General features: G+C 43.1%; 1 protein-coding gene across 1 annotated transcript in view; it reads left to right on the plus strand.

Annotated features, from left to right (window-relative positions):
- The first annotated feature begins 3,927 nt into the window (after nucleotides 1-3,927).
- LOC124134341 (probable chitinase 10) overlaps nucleotides 3,928-23,422 on the plus strand; it is a 55,016-nt gene continuing 35,521 nt past the window's right edge. Inside the window, exons 1-8 of the mRNA XM_048392860.1 lie at nucleotides 3,928-4,166; nucleotides 11,731-11,803; nucleotides 13,263-13,452; nucleotides 14,211-14,463; nucleotides 15,292-15,416; nucleotides 16,513-16,636; nucleotides 19,853-20,035; nucleotides 20,430-20,549. Of these exons, the coding sequence (XP_048248817.1) occupies nucleotides 11,731-11,803; nucleotides 13,263-13,452; nucleotides 14,211-14,463; nucleotides 15,292-15,416; nucleotides 16,513-16,636; nucleotides 19,853-20,035; nucleotides 20,430-20,549 (1,068 nt within the window). The 5' untranslated portion in view covers nucleotides 3,928-4,166. The remainder of the gene's footprint in view (nucleotides 4,167-11,730; nucleotides 11,804-13,262; nucleotides 13,453-14,210; nucleotides 14,464-15,291; nucleotides 15,417-16,512; nucleotides 16,637-19,852; nucleotides 20,036-20,429; nucleotides 20,550-23,422) is intronic.

A 23,422-nucleotide genomic window follows, 5' to 3' on the forward strand; every position in this document is an offset into this window, starting at 1 on the left:
TGTTTGGTAGCACACCATGTTATGGTGTTCCACGTCGGTAGAACTCCATCTCTTTATTTCAGCGATGGATACAATAAATCATTGTCAATGGCAAAATGTGGTCAGTGTCTTAATGCCACAAGAATGGCAATGTATTGGTCTTGCAAATCAATGTATACGCATAACAGAAGGGGAGATCTGAATTTCAAGTTATAACCCAAGATAAGAAGATCAGGATTAAGAATTGAGTGAGTATTCATGAATATGCAGATCCTCACAGCATTAATTCTTTCAGTATGCTTCTGGTATATCGGAAACATACACATGAATCAATTCAAGTGTGATTTATTCATTTTAGAAAACATGCATTTGGAAACAACATTCATTATGAATTGTTTTATGGTGATATGCAAATGCAAATTACATTACATATTTTTTTGTCTTCATATGATAAAACAGGTTCGAAATCATATGTATAGTATACATCAGATCTATAATTATGATAAATACCTCGGACCCATTCGTTACAATACAATACAACTGATTCACTCACTCCAATTTGAGTTTGATCGCCTCCGTGGTCTAATGGCAGAGCGTCCGCACGGGGAGCGGAATAATTCGCACAATAACAGTATTAACGTATATACGTATATGGTCAGGGAGTGCTCATTGTGTTCTCTCCCAGTCTTGTAATGACTTGCTAACATTTCCTTTAAAATACTGTTAATAATAGCAGGTATTTGACAAATATCAATTTTTGAATCTTGGCTCAACATTGATAGTCTGTCCTTACATAGCACGTGATAGCGACAGCAGACTGTGCCTCGAAGATAAGTGACATTTTAACATAGTCTCAACCATAATGTCCGCCTCTGTGGTCTAGTCGTGGAGCCTCTGCTCGGAGAACAGGTGGTCTGGAGTTTGATCCCCGGTCGCGTCATACCAATAGACGTTAAAAGATTGTTCTTGCTGTTACCCTGCCTGGCGCTCGGCATTAAGAGGCTAAAACAAGGACTGGTCGGCTTGGAGTCAGTATACTGTGTCTGAGTGGGGTGTTCATGTTAAACTGCTGCATGGTATCTCAGTGAGCTAGCACTTTAAATCGGCATCAGTCGGGACGAGTACAAGCACACACACACACACACACACACACACACACACACACACACACGCACGCACGCACGCACGCACGCACGCACGCACGCACACACACACGCACGCACGACACATCACGCACGGCACATGCACGTCGCTATAGAACTGCAATAATCTTGGACGCGACGTTAAACCTCATTTCACATCTCTTCACACCAATCGAAGCTACTTAGATGGTTACACACTGTGCTATTTTGACGCTGTTTCAACGAAGTGACGACGTAGTGAACAACCGAGTGAGTTTTGTGTGACGTTTTACTTCTCCTAACAGTATTTCATTCATATTACGGCAAGTTAGCTTTAAGTTGGGGGAAGGACAAGTGTTTCACGTTGTATTCGTTACTCATTTGGTGAAACCAACAAGCAGGAGCATGGAACATACAAACCAAGAAACATAATCATAGCTAATCTAGGATTCAAACCCACCATCATAACACTCTAGCCCGCATCTCTACACAGCCAGTTGTGGCGCCTTAGACGACTGAACCTCTGTCGCCCAGCAGTAAAATGTACAGCAGAAACTCCGTATGATGGCGTATAAAGTAAATATCGATGTGGGGACTTCATGGCACATGGAGACCTATCTGTGTGGGGTTGTGTTTAAGGAGAGAATTCTACTACGCTTCACAGGTGGCGCAATGAGGATCTTGGCTCCAAACTCGTGGTTAGCGGATCCTGGCCGCTAGGGGACACAACACAGACCTCAGATGCAATTTTGTGTAGACAAGTAGTATTTATATTCGAAGGTTTATTTTGAAATTCATGTAAAAGTTCTTATGTGAATAAGGAACAAAATATTTACTTCAAAGGATTAATCAAGTGTCATAAATCAATGTTCAGGTGTCAGGAACTATTAACATCAATATCACACATCTGTATCGTTAGTCAACACCTATACCAGCAACACGCTAAATATACATATACGTGACACGTGTATTGATAAGAAACGAAAATAAACCTCACTTAATCACAAACTATGCTCGCTGTTATTGAAACCTTATCACCACTGGCATGTGCTCATTGAACATTAATGATTAACAGTAAAGAAAGTAGGTGATAACATAGTAAATACCTTTTTAGAAATAAACATGGGTTGTGGCACAGCTTTGAATACCTCCCAGGCGTTTGAATATATGTGGCACAGGAGGAAAGCACCTCCGGACATAAAGCTGGTCACCAGTTCTACAGAAGGTAGGTTGAACAGCGGAGGAATTCTGTCGGAGCTTATTATATATCAATACTATCCAGACAATTCCAAGAAATATATGTTTATATATATATATATATATATTCATTAATCATATTTTGGTGTAAGTCAGTTTATGAGTAAAAGTTAAAAAATTAATTCACCGTGCTAATTATGTGTCTCTCCCCTCGTAAAAATGACACTGCTTTTGTGATAGCGCTTCTAATGACAAGGGACATGGCACGAACATTGAGAAATGATTTACTGTTAGTAGCTGTAATCTGCTAGTCTGTAGTCTGTTTGAGCAAAGATATTTTAGATATGGTTAAGTAGCGATGGATGCACAGATAAGTCGTTTGTAGTTGCTAGTAGCAACAGGTGTACGATGATGATGACATACGTTGTTCGTAGTTGCTAGTAGCAACGGCTGTACAACCATGACAACATACGTTGTTTGTAGTTGCTAGTAGCAACGGATGTTTAAGGGTGACAACATACGTTGTTTGTAGTTGCTCGTAGCAACGGATGTACAGTGATGACAACATACGTCGTTTGTAGTTGCTAGAAGCAACGGATGTACAGTCATGACAACATGCGTTGTTTGTAGTTGCTTGAAGCAACGGATGTACAGTCATGACAACATGCGTCGTTTGTAGTTGCTAGAAGCAACGGATGTACAGTCATGACAACATACGCTGTTTGCAGTTGCTAGTAGCAACGGATGTACAGTGATGACAACATACGTTGTTTGTAGGCACACGTACCAACGGATTTACAGAGATGATTAGATACATTGTTTATAGGTGCTAGGGTCAACGGATTTTCAGCGATGACATCATACGTTTTTGGTAGTGGCTAAATCATAGGTGATACGATACTTGTCATAGATGCATAGTACTCACAGCATACGTTGTGTTTTGTCGGGTTTTGATGAATGTAAAGTTAATGTTATATCCTTTGTTTGCAGCATGTTTGTATCTTGGAAATAAGATAGCCATTGTTGTACACTAAACGTAAGATATTCAGATCGAAGCTAGTTCTCATATCGTCATGTAAATGAACTTTTTGCACAGTTTTCACACACTTGCTGATAATCGTACAAGGCAATCATTCAGGTTGGTTGATAGATTGTTTTGTTAAGCAAGAATATCAAAGGGTTTAACACTAAAATGTCAATTCTGTCGTTCGCAGAAATGGCTCATCAACCTAAATCAAGATGAATTTTAGTGTATTGATATCAAACGGTCATGCCAATTGTATGGCAGAATCTGCTCAGCCGTTTCCCGGACACCGGGTGGCATCGTGAATATACAACCACTCTTGATTGTAGCCTCTCATATTTACTGTGGACTGTTTCCTTTCATATGACATGTTACCCTTGACAGAGATTACATCTATGTATTGTTAAACTCACTTTACATTTTTTAAAACATGTTCTTACATTTCGTGCATTTAAAGCCTTCTGAAATACCATTTCCATCTCGAGCAGTCGGAAGCACACTGTCAATTTACATTCCGATTATTCGTATTCTATCACATTACAATAACTGCCGAGCCCGCAGCACCAGTTCCTATCTTTGGGAGATAATCTATGACCGCAGTCTTCAGAGATAAGACGTTGGAAACCATAGCATTACGCAAGCAAGTCTAAACAGCCTTTCGATCGTTGACAGACTGCACACTGAAAACCTCTTTTGTTGATGGTCTTCATGTAGGTAGGTCTTCACCAAGTCTATCGCTCTCCCAAGACGAGCCTTCAGGCTGGGTATTGGTCAACGGTCATCGAGCCTGAGTAGGAGTATTCGGGAACAATCTTCGCCTGATAAGGAGTGCAAGGACACCAGTTGTAAGTAGAACAGTGTAATGTTTCATATATTTGTATAAACTATCACTTGTTCCATCGAAATAAGGCATTTTTACCTGTTGCATTTAGGTTGCTATGTTTTCCAATATATGCGGCCATGATGACACGCGTGCGTTTTGTAGGAGGAAAATATGTTATTGTTTTAAACATTCAGTGGTTTCGATAAAGAATACGCTACCATGGTGGATCAGTATCACAATGCGAGTTAGTGTGAACAGAACACATTGCTTACCAGTCAATCATAGGGGTTGTGTTGGACTATCTGTGGGCGTGAGACTGACATGTGTTCATGGGCATTTAGCTAGGTATATGTACATATATATATATATATATCATCCGAATCCTTATCAACTGGTGCTATATGTATGTGTGAGCAAAAGGATTTCGGGGCGAAGAGTAGATTCGTGCTTAAAGTGCACTCGTCACACTGAAGGCCCAGGTTCTATCAATGTGTGAAGCCTATTTCTGCACCCCATCCCCCACCCCCCACCCCCCACCCCCTTCCGATATTGCTGAGATATTTCTACAAGCTCACTCACTGTGTTTTTTGTATGTAACTGTAGCTGCTTTTAAAGTACGTAGTCTCTCTTTACATGATGCGTTGTGTTTGCTGAATGTGTTTGTTTGTTGTTTAACGTCACACTCAGCAACATTCCAGTTGGACCAGTTGACCCAGTGACTGATATCATGAGCATCGATCTATGCAGTTTGGATACGATAATATGCATCAACCAAGCCAGATAGCCTGACCATCCAATCCCGCTTGTCGCCTCTGTTGACAATGATGGGTTGCTGAAAACCTACTCTAATCCGGGTCTTCAATAGGTTGTTGACTGGGACTAATATTTGGCATGTGCCTGTTATTATTTCGAGTATGTTTAAAGGAAATGTCTGAGGACATCAAGAGACTGGAATAGTACGCCTGAGCACTGCCTGGGCGTATACGTAAACTGCTGGGCAAAAGAAAGTACACACCGATGTTTGATGGTGGCTAGAAATTGTTATCCGATGGTGATGTATTTGATACGGGTTTCCTAGTATCCCGGGCTAAATAGTTGGTAATGTAACACTACACATGGCAGTCTGACAGGGATTCACATGATGGTTAAATATAGAGAATGCTCTCTTTTAGTCGGAACTTGACTAGCGACGTGGAAGTGTGGCTGTAAGCCTATGCCTCTCTGACAGTGCTTAATGACAAAATACAACTAGCACTGCTTCTTTTCCTATAAAAATAGTCATCGAGCGCTTAAATCAATCGCTGCTTAAGCCTACGGGGCTTACGTTTCCCCAGTATTGTTCGCACACACTATTTTCGGTAGTGGTAACATTAGTGTGTGAAGAACGGAATTTTCATTTTGACATATTTCGGTCCCGTGTTACACTAGGTCTTCCAGCCAAGGAGTGTTACTCGCGATGGCTTCTTCTAATATCAAATTAAACACGAGGTGAGGATACACACTAATTTGTATATGTGTAAAAGAAATCCTTGTTTATTAACACATAGGCACTGACTGTTTTGGATAACAAGAACGCCATCAGTTTCGACCGTTTGTCACATTGTCTGATGGTATGCGTGTGTCATTTTCTTAAAAAGCGGACCATTTGAATGTAATAAAATATAACTGTGCCGGAGGGTGTTTTACTAAGCTGGCTCCGTGCTTAGGTCCGGGGGTCAAAGGTTACGCCAATCCTTCACTTCAACACTCATGTGACACGTATATCACAGGTTAGGTCAAACTATAATTAAAATATATGGAATAAAGCATTTGAAAATGTTTCAAACTATCATTATTTTATTTTGTCTTAAGTTATCAAATAATGCCAATAACGCAAATGGGATGCACTGATGGGATAGAGGTGGGACTTGTACCTGGTGCAGTATGTATAATGTTATATCCACAGTACGGCTTTATAATACGATTAAGTTGTATGCATAGTACGAATACCGAGACGTAAGGATACATATTCCGTATGTGCGGTGACACGAGCGAGGGGTTGCACCGGGTGATGCATTCTGCCCGTGTGTTTTACTGTGACCGGCTTAGTTTTGGGTTATGGCAGCGTGGCAACAGGTAAGGATACCGACATACACCGTACAGGCACATGTGTGCGAATGTGTGTTATTGACCCCATGGATCTATGACAGGTGCCTCTGTGGTTACACAAGGTGACGTTCGAAGATTTGCTTAATAACATGTTTGAAGTTTCTATGTAACTGACACCCATCATGGGATGACAGTTACACTGTCGTGTTTCCCTGTCGTGACAAATATTCTACATAACGTTTCACTTTATGTTAAAATGTGTAAACGTTAGACGTTTAATTGGCTTTCCGCGCATTAACTGTCGCGCTGGTCATATCTTAATTCTGATGTAACGATTAGCGACTGGTGTTAGGAAAAACATTCACTGTATCTACTGCTACTAGCCTGTCGGTAAAGCGTTCGCGCGTCATTCCAAAGGCCCGGGCTCTGGGTACATTACATGAGACAAAATGAAAATGGTATGTGATGTCAGTTTGGTTATTTATAATTTTACTGTGATAAACAGAAACTCGATTATACACGAAGATTCGAAATAGATAAAAAGTTCCTAATGTTATAATCTACATGTACGGAAAAAAGGTTAAATATATTTCAATAGTATTGAGTGCTAGCATGCAAATATATATTAATACCGAAAGTATTTAAGACCATCGGAAATACATGGAGCTCGCGACTAACTGAATTTTGGCTTAGATTGAATTAAAGGAGTTCGAGTTAACGGGTTTTTCTGGCTTCCTACTTGCAATGTAGATTTCTTCTACTGACACTTAGGGGGAACGGTGACCCGCAGATGAGACGAAAGACGACGATCTGTTTTATGCATGCTATATATAAACCAGACTTGACAATACAGCTGACATGATAGTATGAGTGGACCTTCAGAGATACAATCAACGTTTTCTCTGATGGTGCTTTTACAGGGTTGAAATAATGATTTTATTATGGTAAGCAGGGGGTTACTGTCAAGAAACTGCCTTTTCTATACAAGATATGAGCGGGCAATTCTTGGTTTAGTAGCAGCGCTGCAGAAACTCGACCGTAGCCTTGAACCTCGTAAATTGATTGGAGATTTGACAGAGAATTGTTCCAAAATGGAGATTGTTTCAGCGCAGTGGTCAGAAGATTGCTGTGTTGTAAATTGCTTCTGAATGCATGAATGGGTGCGCTGGAAATGTGCACTGGAGCAGGAAATACACATTGTGTTATATTTTCTAAAAAAATATATATCGGTAAAATATATAAAAAAAATACCAGCAACTCGGCGGATTATCTTTCCTCGTGAATCTCTCCAACGTTCGGGTTCACTTGAGATACGTTTTGAAAGGTTAAGGAAGAGTCATTTGGCGGTCTAAAACGTAATTTAACAGCATGTAATCTTCTAGATCAGTCTAGAAATATTGTTACCTTAACTGCCTAAAGACAATATCTTAATTCCGCACAAGGATTTACGCGTTGCGACTCGAGCTACACTGAAATCTGGCAACATACAATGTAGCCTTATTAAGCTATAGGTTTTATGCACACATAGAGCGCACCTACATATATCATCCCTGTCAAGGCAATGAGCCAGGATACGTGACAGTTGAATGAGCTAAATCCTAATATAAGTAGGTTAATACCTTTCATGACAAAACCAAGAATGAAATACAGCCAATTCCTCAAAGGTTTACGAATCAAGAAATCTTTTAACAAATCCGATCGCAGTTTTTCCTACGTCATACGCCGCCAGAATATAGCTTGAACATGCTGACTGACGTGTAAAACAGCAAACACATCTTACTTCTTACAATAACCATGGATATTGAAATGTAATTTGACATGACATTTTAGACAGCTGATTTAGACATGTGGGCGGTGGTATGTCTGGATGAAACAGAGGGTAAATCTACAAGATCGTTTCATACATGCTTAGTCATGTGGGCAGTGGAACGTCTGGAGGGAACAAAAAGTAAATACACTAGGGACATGTGTTAATCAAGTCAGCGAGCCTGAGCACCCGATCCCGTTAGTTGCCTCTTACGACAATTCTACGACAAAACCAATTCTAACCGGGATCTTCACGGGGATGATGGTTGAGAGTACGTGTTTGTTAAAACGGCCAGCTTACCTTCGAGGCACAGTCGCTATCACGTTCTAAGTCAACGAGTATGACCACCCGATTCCGTCAGTCGCCTCTTAAAAGTATGGGTTCCTGAAGACAATGTCGAAAAAGAATGATCGCGTAGGAATAGAATGGTCAGTCTCCTAATATCAAGAAAACTCTACTTTTATGACACCTTTTTCAGGCCGCCGTCATATAGCTTGAATATTGCTGGATGCGGCGTTAAACAACAAACTAACAAAATATCTTTCATGCGTTGAACTTGAGGAAATGTATGGAATTATAATATCACATTTACTTTTATATATTTCAGTTTAAGTGTGCATCATCTACAAATGAATATATTTTTTCATAAAACCTAGAGGCCTAAGGCCATAATCCTTCTAAGGTCAAGGGAGGGCGTTCTTTACTCTTACAGAACGTGTTTGAGACAAAATGAATTCATACCCTGTGGATGCTCAAAAAGCCATGGGATATGCTTGAATGTTTTGAAATCTAATTAATTTATGTCAAAAGATTCGATTTTTCTACTTTGTACACTGCTATTCCTCATGACAAAATTAAGAAAAAAATAATTCCTTGATCCATGGGGCATTTGTCACAAAATGTGGTGACCATCGATATATACTGAACAACAAAAGTTCCTGTGACATTGAATAAGATTTAATGCAAAGTTATGTCTTTTACCAAATCTGAAACAACTTCGTTTTGCAACAGATAAAAGATTCCTGTAAGTGTTCAAATGGTTTAGTTTGCCATACTGACTTCAGAAAATGCGTGATTTCATAAAAACCATGAACATGCCAAAATGTCAATTTACAAATCAATAGCGTGTGTGTCCACCCCTGATTGCGATACAAGCAACACATCTTCGCCTCATGGAATGGACAAGGCGTCGCACACAGACCTGTGGGATATCTGTCCATATGTGCTGGAGCATGTTTCGAAGTTCCTGGAGTGTCTGTGGAACACGTGGTTGACGTCGAAGGCGCCGATCCATCTCATCCCATATGTGCTCGATTGTTGAGAGATCAGGGGAGCGAGCCGGCCAGGGGATGACATTCACCTTGTTTTGTTGAAGAGAATCCTGAACAAGTCGAGCAATATGAGGCCGGGCGTTGTCATGTTGAAAGGTAATGCCTGGGCCATGACGATGCAAAAACGGTAGAACAACAGGGCCGATGATCTCGTCGCGGTAGTGCTGTCCATTTCCCTCTACCACTTTCAAACGGGTCCTCTGTCTTGCTGTAATCCCACCCCATACCATAACGCTGCCGCCCCCGAAGCGATCTTCTTCCATGACACTATGATTGACGTAACGTTCACCTCGACGTCGGTACACTTGAATCCGTCCGTCGCTGTGGCTGAGGTGAAAGAGAGACTCGTCAGTGAATAGAACTTGTCCCAAATGCATGACCGTCCAGCGTAGACGCTGTCTGCACCACTGTAGACGTGCTTGACGGTGCTTTTCTGTCAAAATGGGACGTCTGGCGGGTCTTCTGGCGACAATCCCTGCACATCTGATGCGGCGACGTACGGTTTGTGAAGATATTCGTCATGGGCCAGGGATGCTTCTTGCAGTCACTGTTGCTGGCTGGAATCGATTTCGTAAGTGTGTTTTCCAAATCCAGTTGTCTCGTCGATTATTGGTTACGCGTGGCCTGCCACTCCGAGGATGGTCTCTGACTGCATTCGTCTGTTGCCAACGTTGCCATAAACACCAAATGGTGTTTCTTTGGGCGTTAAATTGTCTTGCAACATCACATTGACTCGATCCTGCTTCAAGCATACCAATGGCTCGCGGACGCTCTTTTTCGGACAGGCGTGGCATTTCGTAATGTTGAATAATTGCGTAATTTTGTTGTTTTTCTGAGTGGTTGTTGTCAGCACGATGCTAAACAATGCATATGGAATCTCGTTAACGCACGTGTTTTTATACCAATTCTTGGGTAGTGAAATGCATGGGGCTTGCATAAAAGTCAACTTTTGCATGGAATGCATGCTTTTCTGTAGCAGTTGCGTTTTTGTGACTTGATTCCATACATGTACTACAATAATGAAAACCAAACTTTACTTATTTGAAAAAAACACTAAAATATTGGTGTCACAGGAACTTTTGTTGTTGAGTATAGTTACTTCTGAATCTTCAAATGTTCAGGACAATGTGTGAAAAAAGGAGGCAAATGTCACCTCAAGCATACTCAGAAAACGTTATGTCAAATGTTGGACTTCCTCAATGATAACATATATGTACAATTTGTGGACAGAACATTTAGGTTAGAAGTGGGTATTCCCATAGGAACCAATTGTGCTCCCCTCCCTGCTGACCTGGACAGTTTCTTTATGCATGCGAGTCAAAATTTCTGCTCAGATTCAAAATCACAACAAGGGAATTTGGCAAATAAGTTAAACTTAAGCTTCAGGTGTATTAATGCTCTAATATCGTCCAGTAATGGTAAAATAGCCAATTCCCACCTGAGCTAGAAATATAAAAGACCAGTAAAACCGCCTCATCTGTTTTATATTTAGATTTGTAGAAACGATTCTGAGTGACAAAACATATTCACGATACTGTATGGCAAGAGTGGTGGCTTTAAGTTCTCAATAGTCAACCTTCCCTTTCTGTCGAGCAATATTAGAGCAGCCCCAGCCTTTCACAAGCAAGCATGATCTTTTTATCAAGATTTAAAAGAGTTTTTTTCATACGACCCCTGTGCAAACGTTGTTTGTTCAGGGTTACAATATTCAAGGTCTTCAGGAAAGCTTTCCTAAACGTTGATGGTAGACACCAATTTTGACGCAACAGTGACAAAAATGACGCAATTCCCTAATTTAACTTATACCATATTTTCCGTGTGTTTTTCCAGATGAACAACTGACTTGCCTTTGAATGTGTTTGTGACGGTTGGCACCGGTGGGGCGGGATATGCTAACCTTTTAGCGAACACATGGTATCATCACTATTTGATAGTTATTCATAAACACATGCTCATGATATAGTCGGAATCGTACAATGGAAAGGGTTTTGTTGTCTTAATTTACGTCACACAATCACTCTTCTTTAGGTACAAGTGAGCATGTTCTTTCAACGAATCATGCTCAAATGTTGTTTGATCAGGGTTACAACTTTCACGGCCTTAATAAAGATTTCAAAAGGTTTTATGGAGCACATATCTTCACATGCTCATGATACTTCATTGTACCATGGATTTATTATTATTATGAAAAGGGTTTGGTCGTTTTTAATTACGTCACACAATCACTGGAGACAGGACCTCGTGACGAAGGACACGAGATGATCTTCGTTATCTTAGGTTATATATTTATTTATCTTGAGTCCGGTATATAGTCCACGCCACTTCATCATTCCATATTTTCATCTTCATTTGTCTTCCAGATGATCCCCCGGGCATCCCTGTTGCTGCTCCCCGTGGCGGGAGTCATCTTCCTGGCACTGCACGCTGTCCAAGGTGAGATAATTGTGTCATGACAAACACTTCTGTACATCAATTTCATAATACCATTGACCATCATCTACTTAAGGTGTCCATATTCTTATATAGGTTTTACCTAAAAAAAACAATCTGAAAAATCAGAAGATAATATTTTGCTTAAAGGGCAAGTAAAGTCAGCATAGCAACTTTCCATATTTTAACATTTTAACATTAATGCTTGATGAAAATTAAATTTGAAAAACGGAAATAACATAAAATAGATAAAAAGAAGCAGCCGAATCGTCAGTCAAACAATATATTACTGGGGTCAAAAGGGGTCCAAGGTTTTTAACGCACAGCGCCAATTCAACGATCATGATGATCTGGCCAACGCCCACTCTGCCTGCTTCTGCCTCGGATTTTTTTTATACAAACATCAACGATTATATTTGTGGCAACCTTCATGTTAGAGGTGCATGTCACAGGAGAGTGCGTTACTATGCCAACTCTCATACATATCATCCATCATGTTACGTGTTCAGGTCAGTGGAGAGTGTGTTACTACACCAACTGTCATATATGTCATCCTTCAAGCTACAGGTTCAGGTCACCGTGGAGTGTTTTACTACACAAACTGTCACATATGTCATCCATCATGTTACAGGTTCAGGTCACAGGAGAGTGTGTTACTACACCAACTGTCACATATGTCATCCATCATGTTACAGGTTCAGGTCACAGGAGTCAGTGTTACTACACCAACTGTCATATATGTCATCCATCATGTTACAGGTTTAGGGCACAGGAGAGTGTGTTACTACACCAACTGTCATACATGTCATCCATCATGTTACAGGTTCAGGTCACAGGAGTCAGTGTTACTACACCAACTGTCATATATGTCATCCATCATGTTACAGGTTCAGGTCACAGGGGAGTGTGTTACTACACCAACTGTCATATATGTCATCCTTCAAGCTACAAGTTATGGGCACAGGAGAGTGTGTTACTACACCAACTGTCACACATGTCATCCATCATTTACAGGTTCAGGTCACAGGAGAGTGTGTTACTATGCCAACTCTCATATATGTCATCTTTCAAGCTACAAGTTATGGGCACAGGAGAGTGTGTTACTACACCAACTGTTACACATGTCATCCATCGTGTTACAGGTTCAGGTCACAGGAGAGTGTGTTACTACACCAACTGTCATACATGTCATCCATCATGGTACAGGTTCAGGTCACAGGAGAGTGTGTTACTACACCAACTGTCATACATGTCATCCATCATGTTACAGATTCAGGACACAAGGGAGTCTGTTACTACACCAACTGTCATCCATGTCATCCATCATGTTATATGTTCAAGGCACAGGAGTCAGTGTTACTACACCAACTCTCATACATGTCATCCTTCATGTTACAGGTTCAGGGCACAGGAGAGTGTGTTACTACACCAACTGTCACACATGTCATCTTTCATGTTACAGGTTCAGGGCTCAGGAGAGTATGTTACTACACCAACTGGTCTCAGTATCGTCCTGGGAAGGGGAAATACGCGCCGGAGAATGTTAACCCTAACCTCTGCACGCACTACGTGTACGCCTTTGCCACTTTGCTAGGCAACAGGGTCAAAGCTTTTGAATGGAATGACCTGTCCACAGCTTGGAGCAAAGGAATGTGAGTGTAATAGTGTCTCAAATATTGACTGAAACCATCTCGGACATTCCGCTGTAAACCCTTAATCGTGATCGACAGAATGATAACTTTATTTTGGTCAAAGCAACCAATTGTTATCGCGGGTTAGTTTGCCAGCATCATACGCGTGCCGGTGAGTTTCCTCATGGTGGTAGTTTCAACACAAGTTACAATACTGTTCAAGGTGCCGTTACACCAAACTCACCAACTACCACCGCTATTTGTCTCGAACAGTAGACAGTACAGGTTTACTTTTATTTTGACAGATTCAAAGATTCAAATGATATTTATAAAGAGTAACATAATTCTGTGAACCGTTTTCTGCGTTGTTTTATTCTATCATATATATTTTATCTATAGCACTTTTAAAATGTTTGTATTACCCTCCCATCACTTTGCAGTATCATATATATTACATTTCTTTACAATTAAGGTGGCCCAATAGTCTAAGGCGCCGCAATTCGCTGTGTAGGGTTGCGTCCTTGGTCGTGATAATGATAATGTTTCAATGTATGTCAGCGCAACACCCGAGCTCGTGTGTTACACCAAAGTGGTGACCTTACTTCGGTATTTCCTCCCACATGAATCTGACACATTGAGATATAACTGAAACACTGATCAATGCCGCATTAAACCCAACTCCCTCCCCCATCTGCGTCCCTAATTCACTCCTTTACTCACTCACTCACAGTAATGCGGTAATTACCTGTATATACAAAAGACTAACATTTTCTATGCAGGTTCGAACGTTTTATGGCGATGAAGAAAGTCAATCCTAGCATGAAGACCCTGCTTGCTGTTGGGGGCTGGAATCTTGGGTCGGGGCCGTTCCATCAGATGTCCCACACTCCCTCGGGGAGGAAGGAGTTCGCCGACTCTGTTGTCAAATTCGTCCGAGACAACAATTTCGATGGCGTGGATGTAGACTGGGAGTATCCTGCAAACAGAGGCAGTCCACCAGAGGATAAACATCATTATACCGAGATGCTTAAGGTAACACGTGAGCCGTTTAGAATAGATCATTCCGGGACAAGCCGAATAACGACTCGTACCAAAAGTGGCCATTTTATCAACGTGGTTCCGTCTTCGCGCAAACGGTCAAACAAATAGTCCACTTGTAGCACATCCGGCTAAGTTTACATGGATATGTTCCAAATATTGACGGTTGCCATTTACAACCACTTGTTATTCAATATGATGAAACAGTTATGAATGTCAATTTGCTGTACTGTTTGACACAAACTATGCATATTGGCAAAGAATATTAAGGGGGATTCTTTTACCAAAGTACCCACAGTCATGCGCGCATTCGGATTGGTTTGTCGTGTTTTCGGATATAACTTGATCGATAGACGGACGAGTTTTCTTGGAGGTAACGAATAGATAGGTCATCTGTTGCTTGCCGTTAGTGACCAATGGCTCAAATATTTGGTTGATTGCGTGTCACCATAACCTATGGAATTCTGGAAGGGACATTCTCGCGTTGTCGCCCTTACAAAAGCAAGCAAAAAGTGTCAAGATTTACCAATATTTCGTGTCGTCGCATTGTCGCGCTTTTGGTTACTTTTGACTCTTTTGCTTGTTTTTGTACAACACGAAAATGTGACAATGTGACTATGTGACAATGTTCCTTCTAGGATTCCATAGTAACCAGATGACGAGGGAACTTGATTCGAATATTTACGGGCCGCTATGATAAAACTGGACTTTTGAAGAGAGCGGCGCAAAACAGGCTATATTGTCTGATCCATTTTGGAAATACTGCTTTTTTCGAAGTCATTTGACTTTGCAGTGGAATTGATGAATATTGAATTTTTTCAGGCAGTGTACGATGCCTTTGTGGTGGAAGCGCAGCAATCTGGTAGACCCCGACTGATGTTGACGGCGGCCGTGGCGGCGGGAAAACCCAACATTGACACTGCATACGAAATCCCGGAAATTTCACGGTAAGGAATGTAAGCCACAAGGTCGGGAAGACGTTATAAGTGAGTGAGTGACCTTCATATCGGGTGAAGGGATTAATTTACAGGTAAATTTGTTTTAGAAAATATACTTTTAAACATAACAACAACAGATTCTTCACCCACCCAACTAAGAACGTCAAATGATGGTCCCTACAGAGTTGTCACTAACACAATAATAAGTAGACTTGGCAAGTATTTAGAAGTAGATGTAATGGCCGGATCCTGGCTCCTCTTTATTCTGGTGACCCGTGAAGAACCGGGTTAGAATAGGTCTTCAGCAACCCATGCTTGCCGTAAAAGGCGAATGTGCTTGTTGTAAGAGGCGACTGACGGATCGGTTTGTCAGGCTCTCTGACTTGTACGGTGGCCCGTAAGGGACATGGTGTCTGTTTTTCAATATTTTGATATTTCACTTACTGTTATCGTTACCTTTGGCAAATTAACACGATTTGTCATACATATATGTGATAAATCATGTATAAGAAGATATTGAATCGCTAAAATATGAAACGAAAATGTCAAAAACTAAAATGAAAATGTCAAAAACAAAAACGAAAAGGTCAAAAACTAAAATGAAAATGTCAAAAACAAAAGCGAAAATGTCAAAAACTAAAATGAAATACGGAAAACTATTTCCATCGCGGTGGATATACTTTTCACCGCGGTGGAAATAGTTTTCTGTATCTTCATTTTAGTTTTCTGTATTTTCGCTTCACATTTCAGCGATTCAATAGCTACTAGGAAGTACATTTTCCATGTTTTCGGTTGTTTTAATACATGATTAATCACATATTTGTATGACAAATTGTGTTAATTTGCAAAAGCTTATGATAAAAGTAAGTGAAATATCAAAATATTAAAAAACAGACTCCATGTCCTTTATGGGCCACCGTAGACTTGGTTGATGCATATCATCGTTTCCAAATTCCGTAGATCGATGCTCATAATGTCAATCAGTGGATTGTCCCGTCCAGACTCGATTATTTACAGACCGCCGTCTTATAGCTGGGTGTGGCGTCAAACAAATAAACAAATTTTATTCTGGTCCTGCATCATGTTGTGTTTTGATGCTGCCTAGGATCTTGGACTTCATCAGTGTGATGACCTATGACCTGCACGGCAGTTGGGAGGACCACACCGGTCACAACAGCCCTCTGTATCCACGTATTGACGAGACCAACGATGACAAGTACCTTAATCTGGTAAGTGGGTGTGCACGGTGGGGTAGCTTAGTGGTTAAAGCATTGCCTTGTCGCGCCGAAGAGCAGGTTCCGATAACCCAAATATGTATAAAGCGTGAAGGCGATTTCTGAATTTTAAGGCCACACATAGATGAGGTGGACGGTGCTTCCAGGCCAGAAATAGATGATGTCGCTGAATTTACATTTCAGACAAACATGAGGTTGCGGAGTTTACATGTCAGACATACATGAGGTGGGCGGAGTTTCCATGTCAGACAAACATGAGGTTGGCGGTGTTTCCATGTCAGACATATATGAGGTTTGCGGTGTTTCTATGTCAGGCATTTATGAGGTGGGCGGTTTTTCCATGTCAGACATATGTGAGGTTGGCGGTGTTTCCATGTCAGACAAACATGAGGTTGGCGGTGTTTCCATGTCAGACATATATGAGGTTGGCGGTGTTCCGTGTCAGACATACATGAGGTTGGCGGTGTTCCGTGTCCGACATATATGAGGTGGGCGGTGTTCCGTGTCAGACATACATGATGTGGGTGGAGTTTCCATGTCAGACATATATGAGGTGGGCGGTGTTTCAATGTCAGACATACATGATGTGGGCGGTGTTTCCATGTCAGACATATATGAGGTTTGCGGTGTTTCTATGTCAGACATACATGATGTGGGCGGTGTTTCCATGTCAGACATATATGAGGTTTGCGGTGTTTCTATGTCAGACATACATGAGGTGGGCGGTGTTTCCATGTCAGACATACATGTTGTGGGTGGAGTTTACATGTCAGACATACATCAGGTGGGCGGTGATTCCATGTCAGACAGAAATGAGTTTGGCGGTGTTCCGTGTCAGAGATACATGATGTTGGCGGAGGTTACATGTCAGACATACATGAGGTGGGCGGTGTTTCCATGTCAGACATCTGGTGGGCGGAGTTTACATGTCAGACATATATGAGGTGGGCGGTGTTCCGTGTCAGACATACATGAGGTTTGCGGTGTTTCCATATCAGACATATATGAGGTGGGCGGTGTTCCGTGTCAGACATACATGAGGTTGGCGGTGTTTCCATGTCAGACATACATGAGGTGGGCGGAGGTTACATGTCAGACATACATGAGGTGGGCGGTTTTTCCATGTCAGACATATATGAGGTGGGCGGTGTTTCGTATCAGACATACATAAAGGTGGGCGGTGTTCCGTGTCAGACATACATGAGGTTGGCGGTGTTTCCATGTCAGACATATATGAGGTGGGCGGAGTTTACATGTCAGACATATATGAGGTGGGCGGTGTTCCGTGTCAGACATATATGAGGTGGGCGGTGTTCCGTGTCAGACATATATGAGGTGGGCGGTGTTTCGTATCAGACATATATGAGGTTGGCGGTGTTTCCATGTCAGACATATATGAGGTGGGCGGAGTTTACATGTCAGACATATATGAGGTGGGCGGTGTTCCGTGTCAGACATATATGAGGTGGGCGGTGTTCCGTGTCAGACATACATGAGGTTGGCGGTGTTTCCATGTCAGACATATATGAGTTTGGCGGTGTTCCGTGTCAGACATACATGAGGTTGGCGGTGTTTCCATGTCAGACATACATGATGTTGGCGGAGGTTACATGTCAGACATACATGAGGTGGGCGGTTTTTCCATGTCAGACATATATGAGGTTGGCGGTGTTTCCATGTCAGACATATATGAGGTTGGCGGTGTTTCCATGTCAGACATACATGATGTTGGCGGAGGTTACATGTCAGACATACATGAGGTGGGTGGTTTTTCCATGTCAGACATATATGAGGTTGGCGGTGTTTCCATGTCAGACATATATGAGGTTGGCGGTGTTACCATGTCAGACATACATGAGGTGGGCGGAGTTTACATGTCAGACATACATGAGGTGGGCGGTGATTCCAGGTCAGACATTTATGAGGTTGGCGGTGTTCCGTGTCAGACATACATGAGGTTGGCGGTGTTTCCATGTCAGACATATATGAGGTGGGCGGTTTTTCCATGTCAGACATACATGATGTGGACGGTGTTTCCATGTCAGACATATATGAGGAGGGTTGAGTTTACATGTCAGACATATATGAGGTGGGTGGAGTTTACATGTCAGACATACATGAGGTGGGCGGTGTTTCCAGATCTGGCATACATGAGGTAGGCGGAGTTTACATGTCAGACATATATGAGGTGGGCGGTGTTTCCAGGTCAGACATGTATGAGGTGGGCGGAGTTTCAAGGCGGAAGTCCTGCTCAACTTCCGGGCGTTTGTAAAAACAGCACATCTTGCTCTCTGTCGTCAGTGCATTTGCAGAAGGCATACCAGGCTGCCTTAGTAATGACGTAAATAATACAAGGAATCCTTGAGAGGGTGCAGGTTGAGTAGGATAATAGATGGTGTTAAAGTGCGTTACAATAACGAGGACCCTATCAGCGTAAGTCATTGTATGCGAGGGCTGCATAACATTTGACTGATTGACAAAGAAACACACCCAAAACAGATTGAAGTTAACGCGAAGACTAATTACAGTCTACTATACAAAGACGAAAGTTCAGAAGTTGTTATTTGGTAGAATACAATGTACAGAAAAATTCGTGTCTATTCCCACTGGACAGATATTACATACCCATTGTCATTGGGTTCGAATACCGGTTCACCCCGAGTATGTTTCTTGGTGTGTCAGCACCATACCCGTGCTCGTGGGTTTCACCAAAGTGGTAAACGTCTGAGACCTGCATTACTTCGGGTTTAAAGCGGCGTTAAGCCCAACTAACTCACTCACTCTATATCCGTGATAGGTGAGCTACAGACTGAACGTTTTCAGGAATGTGTCATTTGGAAACAGTTCATAATGTGCATGGAATCATTAAGAAATCTAAAAGTTTTTGTGAGTTGGAATGGGGTTTAACGTCGCGTGCAAGATTATTGCACTTATATAGAGACGTGCATGCACATGTGCGTGTGTGCGTGGCTGCTTGTACTTGTACCTTGACCTATGCCGGTTGTGTAGTGCTCGCCCACTGAGAAACCATGCCGCATTCTAACATGGACCAGTCCCTTGAATGCCGACCATCAGCAGGTTTGCATAATATATTTTTAACAGGAAAATACATAACCTTGTACCCACATGTATAAAGTAAGGCGAGGATACAGTAAACTTTTCGCTTTTTGATTTTGTGAATAGAATATTTTCAAATCAATTTTGTTTTAGCATTGGGCAGCTGAATACTGGGTGAAGATGGGCGCTCCCAAAGAGAAACTAAACATAGGCTTGGCTCTATATGGTCGCACGTTCACCCTGTCAACTGCTGACAACACCCTAGGTGCACCTGCCAGTGGCCCCGGCACAGCAGGACCGTACACACGCGAGAAGGGCTTCCTGTCTTACCAGGAGGTGAGTGAAGCGTACATAAACTGGACAGCGACTTCACTTCAAAACATATTTCGATATCCGTGACACGTGAGCTTTTGGTTCGAAACAGTAGCTCTTGGATCATTTTTATGTTTGAGAAATAAACTGCTTATATTCATTTAATTTAAGAATTAAATAAATGCCATGACGATTTTGTAAGGAAATGTTATGGTTGTTCATACACATATCCACTTTCGATATAAATTATTTCACAATATCAATTTTCCTTTTGAAACTCATATGAAAGTTTTATGCTTTTTAAGTAATGAGTGCGAAATGTCACTGATTTTTCACAACTTCTTTTAAACCATCATTATTGAATTTCACTTACCATTTGAACCTTGGTCAACATGAACAAGAATTGTTCTGGTTCCAGATTTGTGAAATGGAGCAAAATGGTGGCAGGGTTGTTGATATTCCCGAACAGCGTGTCCGCTATATTACCCGAGGCGACCAGTGGGTGGGATATGACGACAAACTGAGTCTCAGCCAGAAGGTAAGCGCATATTGGATGCAGGGTGGAGTGGGTGGGATATGACGACAAACTGAGTCTCTGCCAGAATGTAAGCGCATATTGGATGCAGGGTGGAGTGGGTGGGATATGATGACAAACTGGGTCTCTGCCAGAAGGTAAGCGCATATTGGATGCAGGGTGGAGTGGGTGGGATATGACGACAAACTGAGTCTCTGCCAGAAGGTAAGCGCATATTGGATGCATGGTGGAGTGGGTGGGATATGACGACAAACTGAGTCTCTGCCAGAATGTAAGCGCATGTTGGATGCGGGGTGAAGTGGGTGGGATATGACGACAAACTGGGTCTCTGCCAGAATGTAAGCGCATGTTGGATGCGGGGTGAAGTGGGTGGGATATGACGACAAACTGAGTCTCTGCCAGAAGGTAAGCGCATATTGGATGCAGGGTGGAGTGGGTGGGATATGATGACAAACTGGGTCTCTGCCAGAAGGTAAGCGCATATTGGACGCGGGGTGAAGTGGGTGGGATATGATGACAAACTGAGTCTCCGGCAGAATGTAAGTGCATGTTGGACGCGGGGTGAAGTGGGTGGGATATGATGACAAACTGAGTCTCTGCCAGAATGTAAGTGCATGTTGGACGCGGGGTGAAGTGGGTGGGATATGATGACAAACTGAGTCTCTGCCAGAATGTAAGCGCATGTTGGATGCGGGGTGAAGTGGGTGGGATATGACGACAAACTGAGTCTCCGGCAGAGGGTAAGCGCATGTTGGACGCGGGGTGAAGTGGGTTGGATATGACGACAAACTGAGTCTCCGGCAGAAGGTAAGCGCATGTTGGACGCGGGGTGAAGTGGGTGGGATATAATGACAAACTGAGTCTCCGGCAGAAGGTAAGCGCATGTTGGACGCGGTGTAAAGTGGGAGGATATGACGACAAACTGAGTCTCCGGCAGAAGGTAAGCAAGCATATGTTGGATGTAGGGTGGAGTGGGTGGGATATGACGACAAACTGAGCCTCCGACAGAAGATAAACACATGTTGGATGCGGGGTGAAGTGGGTGGGATATGACTACAAACTGAGTTAAGCAGATACTGGATGTAGGGTGGAGAGCTACGACGACAAGCAGGGCCTCCGGGAGAAGTTAAGCAGATGCTGGATGTAGGGTGGTGTGGGCTTCGACTACAAGCAGGGCCTCCGGGAGAAGTTAAGCAGATGCTGGATGTAGGGTGGTGTGGGCTTCGACTACAAGCAGGGCCTCCTGGAGAAGTTAAGCAGATGCTGAATGAAGGGTGGTGTGGGCTTCGACGACAATTAGGGCCTCCGGGAGAAGTTAAGCAGATGCTGGATGTAGGGTGGTGTGGGCTTCGACTACAAGCAGGGCCTCCGGGAGAAGTTAAGCAGATGCTGGATGTAGGGTGGTGTGGGCTTCGACTACAAGCAGGGCCTCCTGGAGAAGTTAAGCAGATGCTGAATGAAGGGTGGTGTGGGCTTCGACGACAATTAGGGCCTCCGGGAGAAGTTAAGCAGATGCTGGATGTAGGGTGGTGTGGGCTTCGACGACAAGCAGGGCCTCCTGGAGAAGTTAAGCAGATGCTGAATGAAGGGTGGTGTGGGCTTCGACGACAATCAGGGCCTCCGGGAGAAGTTAAGCAGATGCTGGATGTAGGGTGGTGTGGGCTTCGACGACAATTAGGGCCTCCGGGAGAAGTTAAGCAGATGCTGGATGTAGGGTGGTGTGGGCTTCGACGACAAGCAGGGCCTCCTGGAGAAGTTAAGCAGATGCTGAATGAAGGGTGGTGTGGGCTTCGACGACAAGCAGGGCCTCCGGGAGAAGTTAAGCAGATGCTGGATGTAGGGTGGTGTGGGCTTCGACTACAAGCAGGGTCTCCTCGAGAAGTGAAGCAGATGCTGAATGAAGGGTGGTGTGGGCTTCGACGACAATTAGGGCCTCCGTGAGAAGTTAAGCAGATGCTGGATGAAGGGTGGTGTGGGCTTCGACGACAAGCAGGGCCCCCGAGAGAAGTTAAGCAGATGCTGGATGAAGGGTGGTGTGGGCTTCGACGACAATCAGGGCCTCCGGGAGAAGTTAAGCAGATGCTGGATGTAGGGTGGTGTGGGCTTCGACGACAATCAGGGCCTCCGGGAGAAGTTAAGCAGATGCTGGATAAAGGGTGAAGAGTCCTTCGACGACAAGCAGGGCCTCCGGGAGAGGTTAAGCAGATGCTGGATGTAGGGTGGAGTGGGCTTCGACGACAATCAGGGCCTCCTGGAGAAGTTAAGCAGATGCTGGATGTAGAGTGGAGTGGGCTACGACGACAAGCAGGGCCTCCGGGAGAAGTTAAGCAGATGCTGGATGAAGGGTTGTGTGGGCTTCGACGACAAGCAGGGCCCCCGGGAGAAGATACACCAATGTTGGTTGTGGGGTGGTGTGGGTGGGTTACGACGACAAAATGTCCTGGAAACAGTCTTTTGTGTTCCAGTTTCATTCTCGGGGAGACAAAAGAGGTATCTGGATATGATGTTCGATAACACTGAGGAATAAGAAAACAATTGTTGGATGCAGATCAGCTATTCCGTTCCCCATTTCTTTCACTTTGAGTACTCAGACAATGATAGCTCACATCGGCGTTTTGTACCTGAATAAATCCTAGCGTTATAACGGCGCGGCAACGCCACATTCACGCACTCGCCGATACTGTTATCCTTTTATGGAGTACAGGTGGCCCGGTCGTCTGAAGAGCGGTAATTCGCACAGCAGATCTGCGCCCATATAGTCGTGGGTTTGAATTCCTGATTAGCACTGATTATATTTCTGGGTTTGTCAGCACCATACGCGTGCTCGTGGGTTTCATCAAAGTGGTAAACGTCTGAGACCAGCATCACTTCGGGCT

The sequence above is a fragment of the Haliotis rufescens genome, unplaced genomic scaffold (assembly GCF_023055435.1).
Source record: "Haliotis rufescens isolate VD_foot unplaced genomic scaffold, xgHalRufe1.0.p SCAF_11, whole genome shotgun sequence".
Lineage (NCBI taxonomy): Eukaryota > Metazoa > Mollusca > Gastropoda > Lepetellida > Haliotidae > Haliotis > Haliotis rufescens.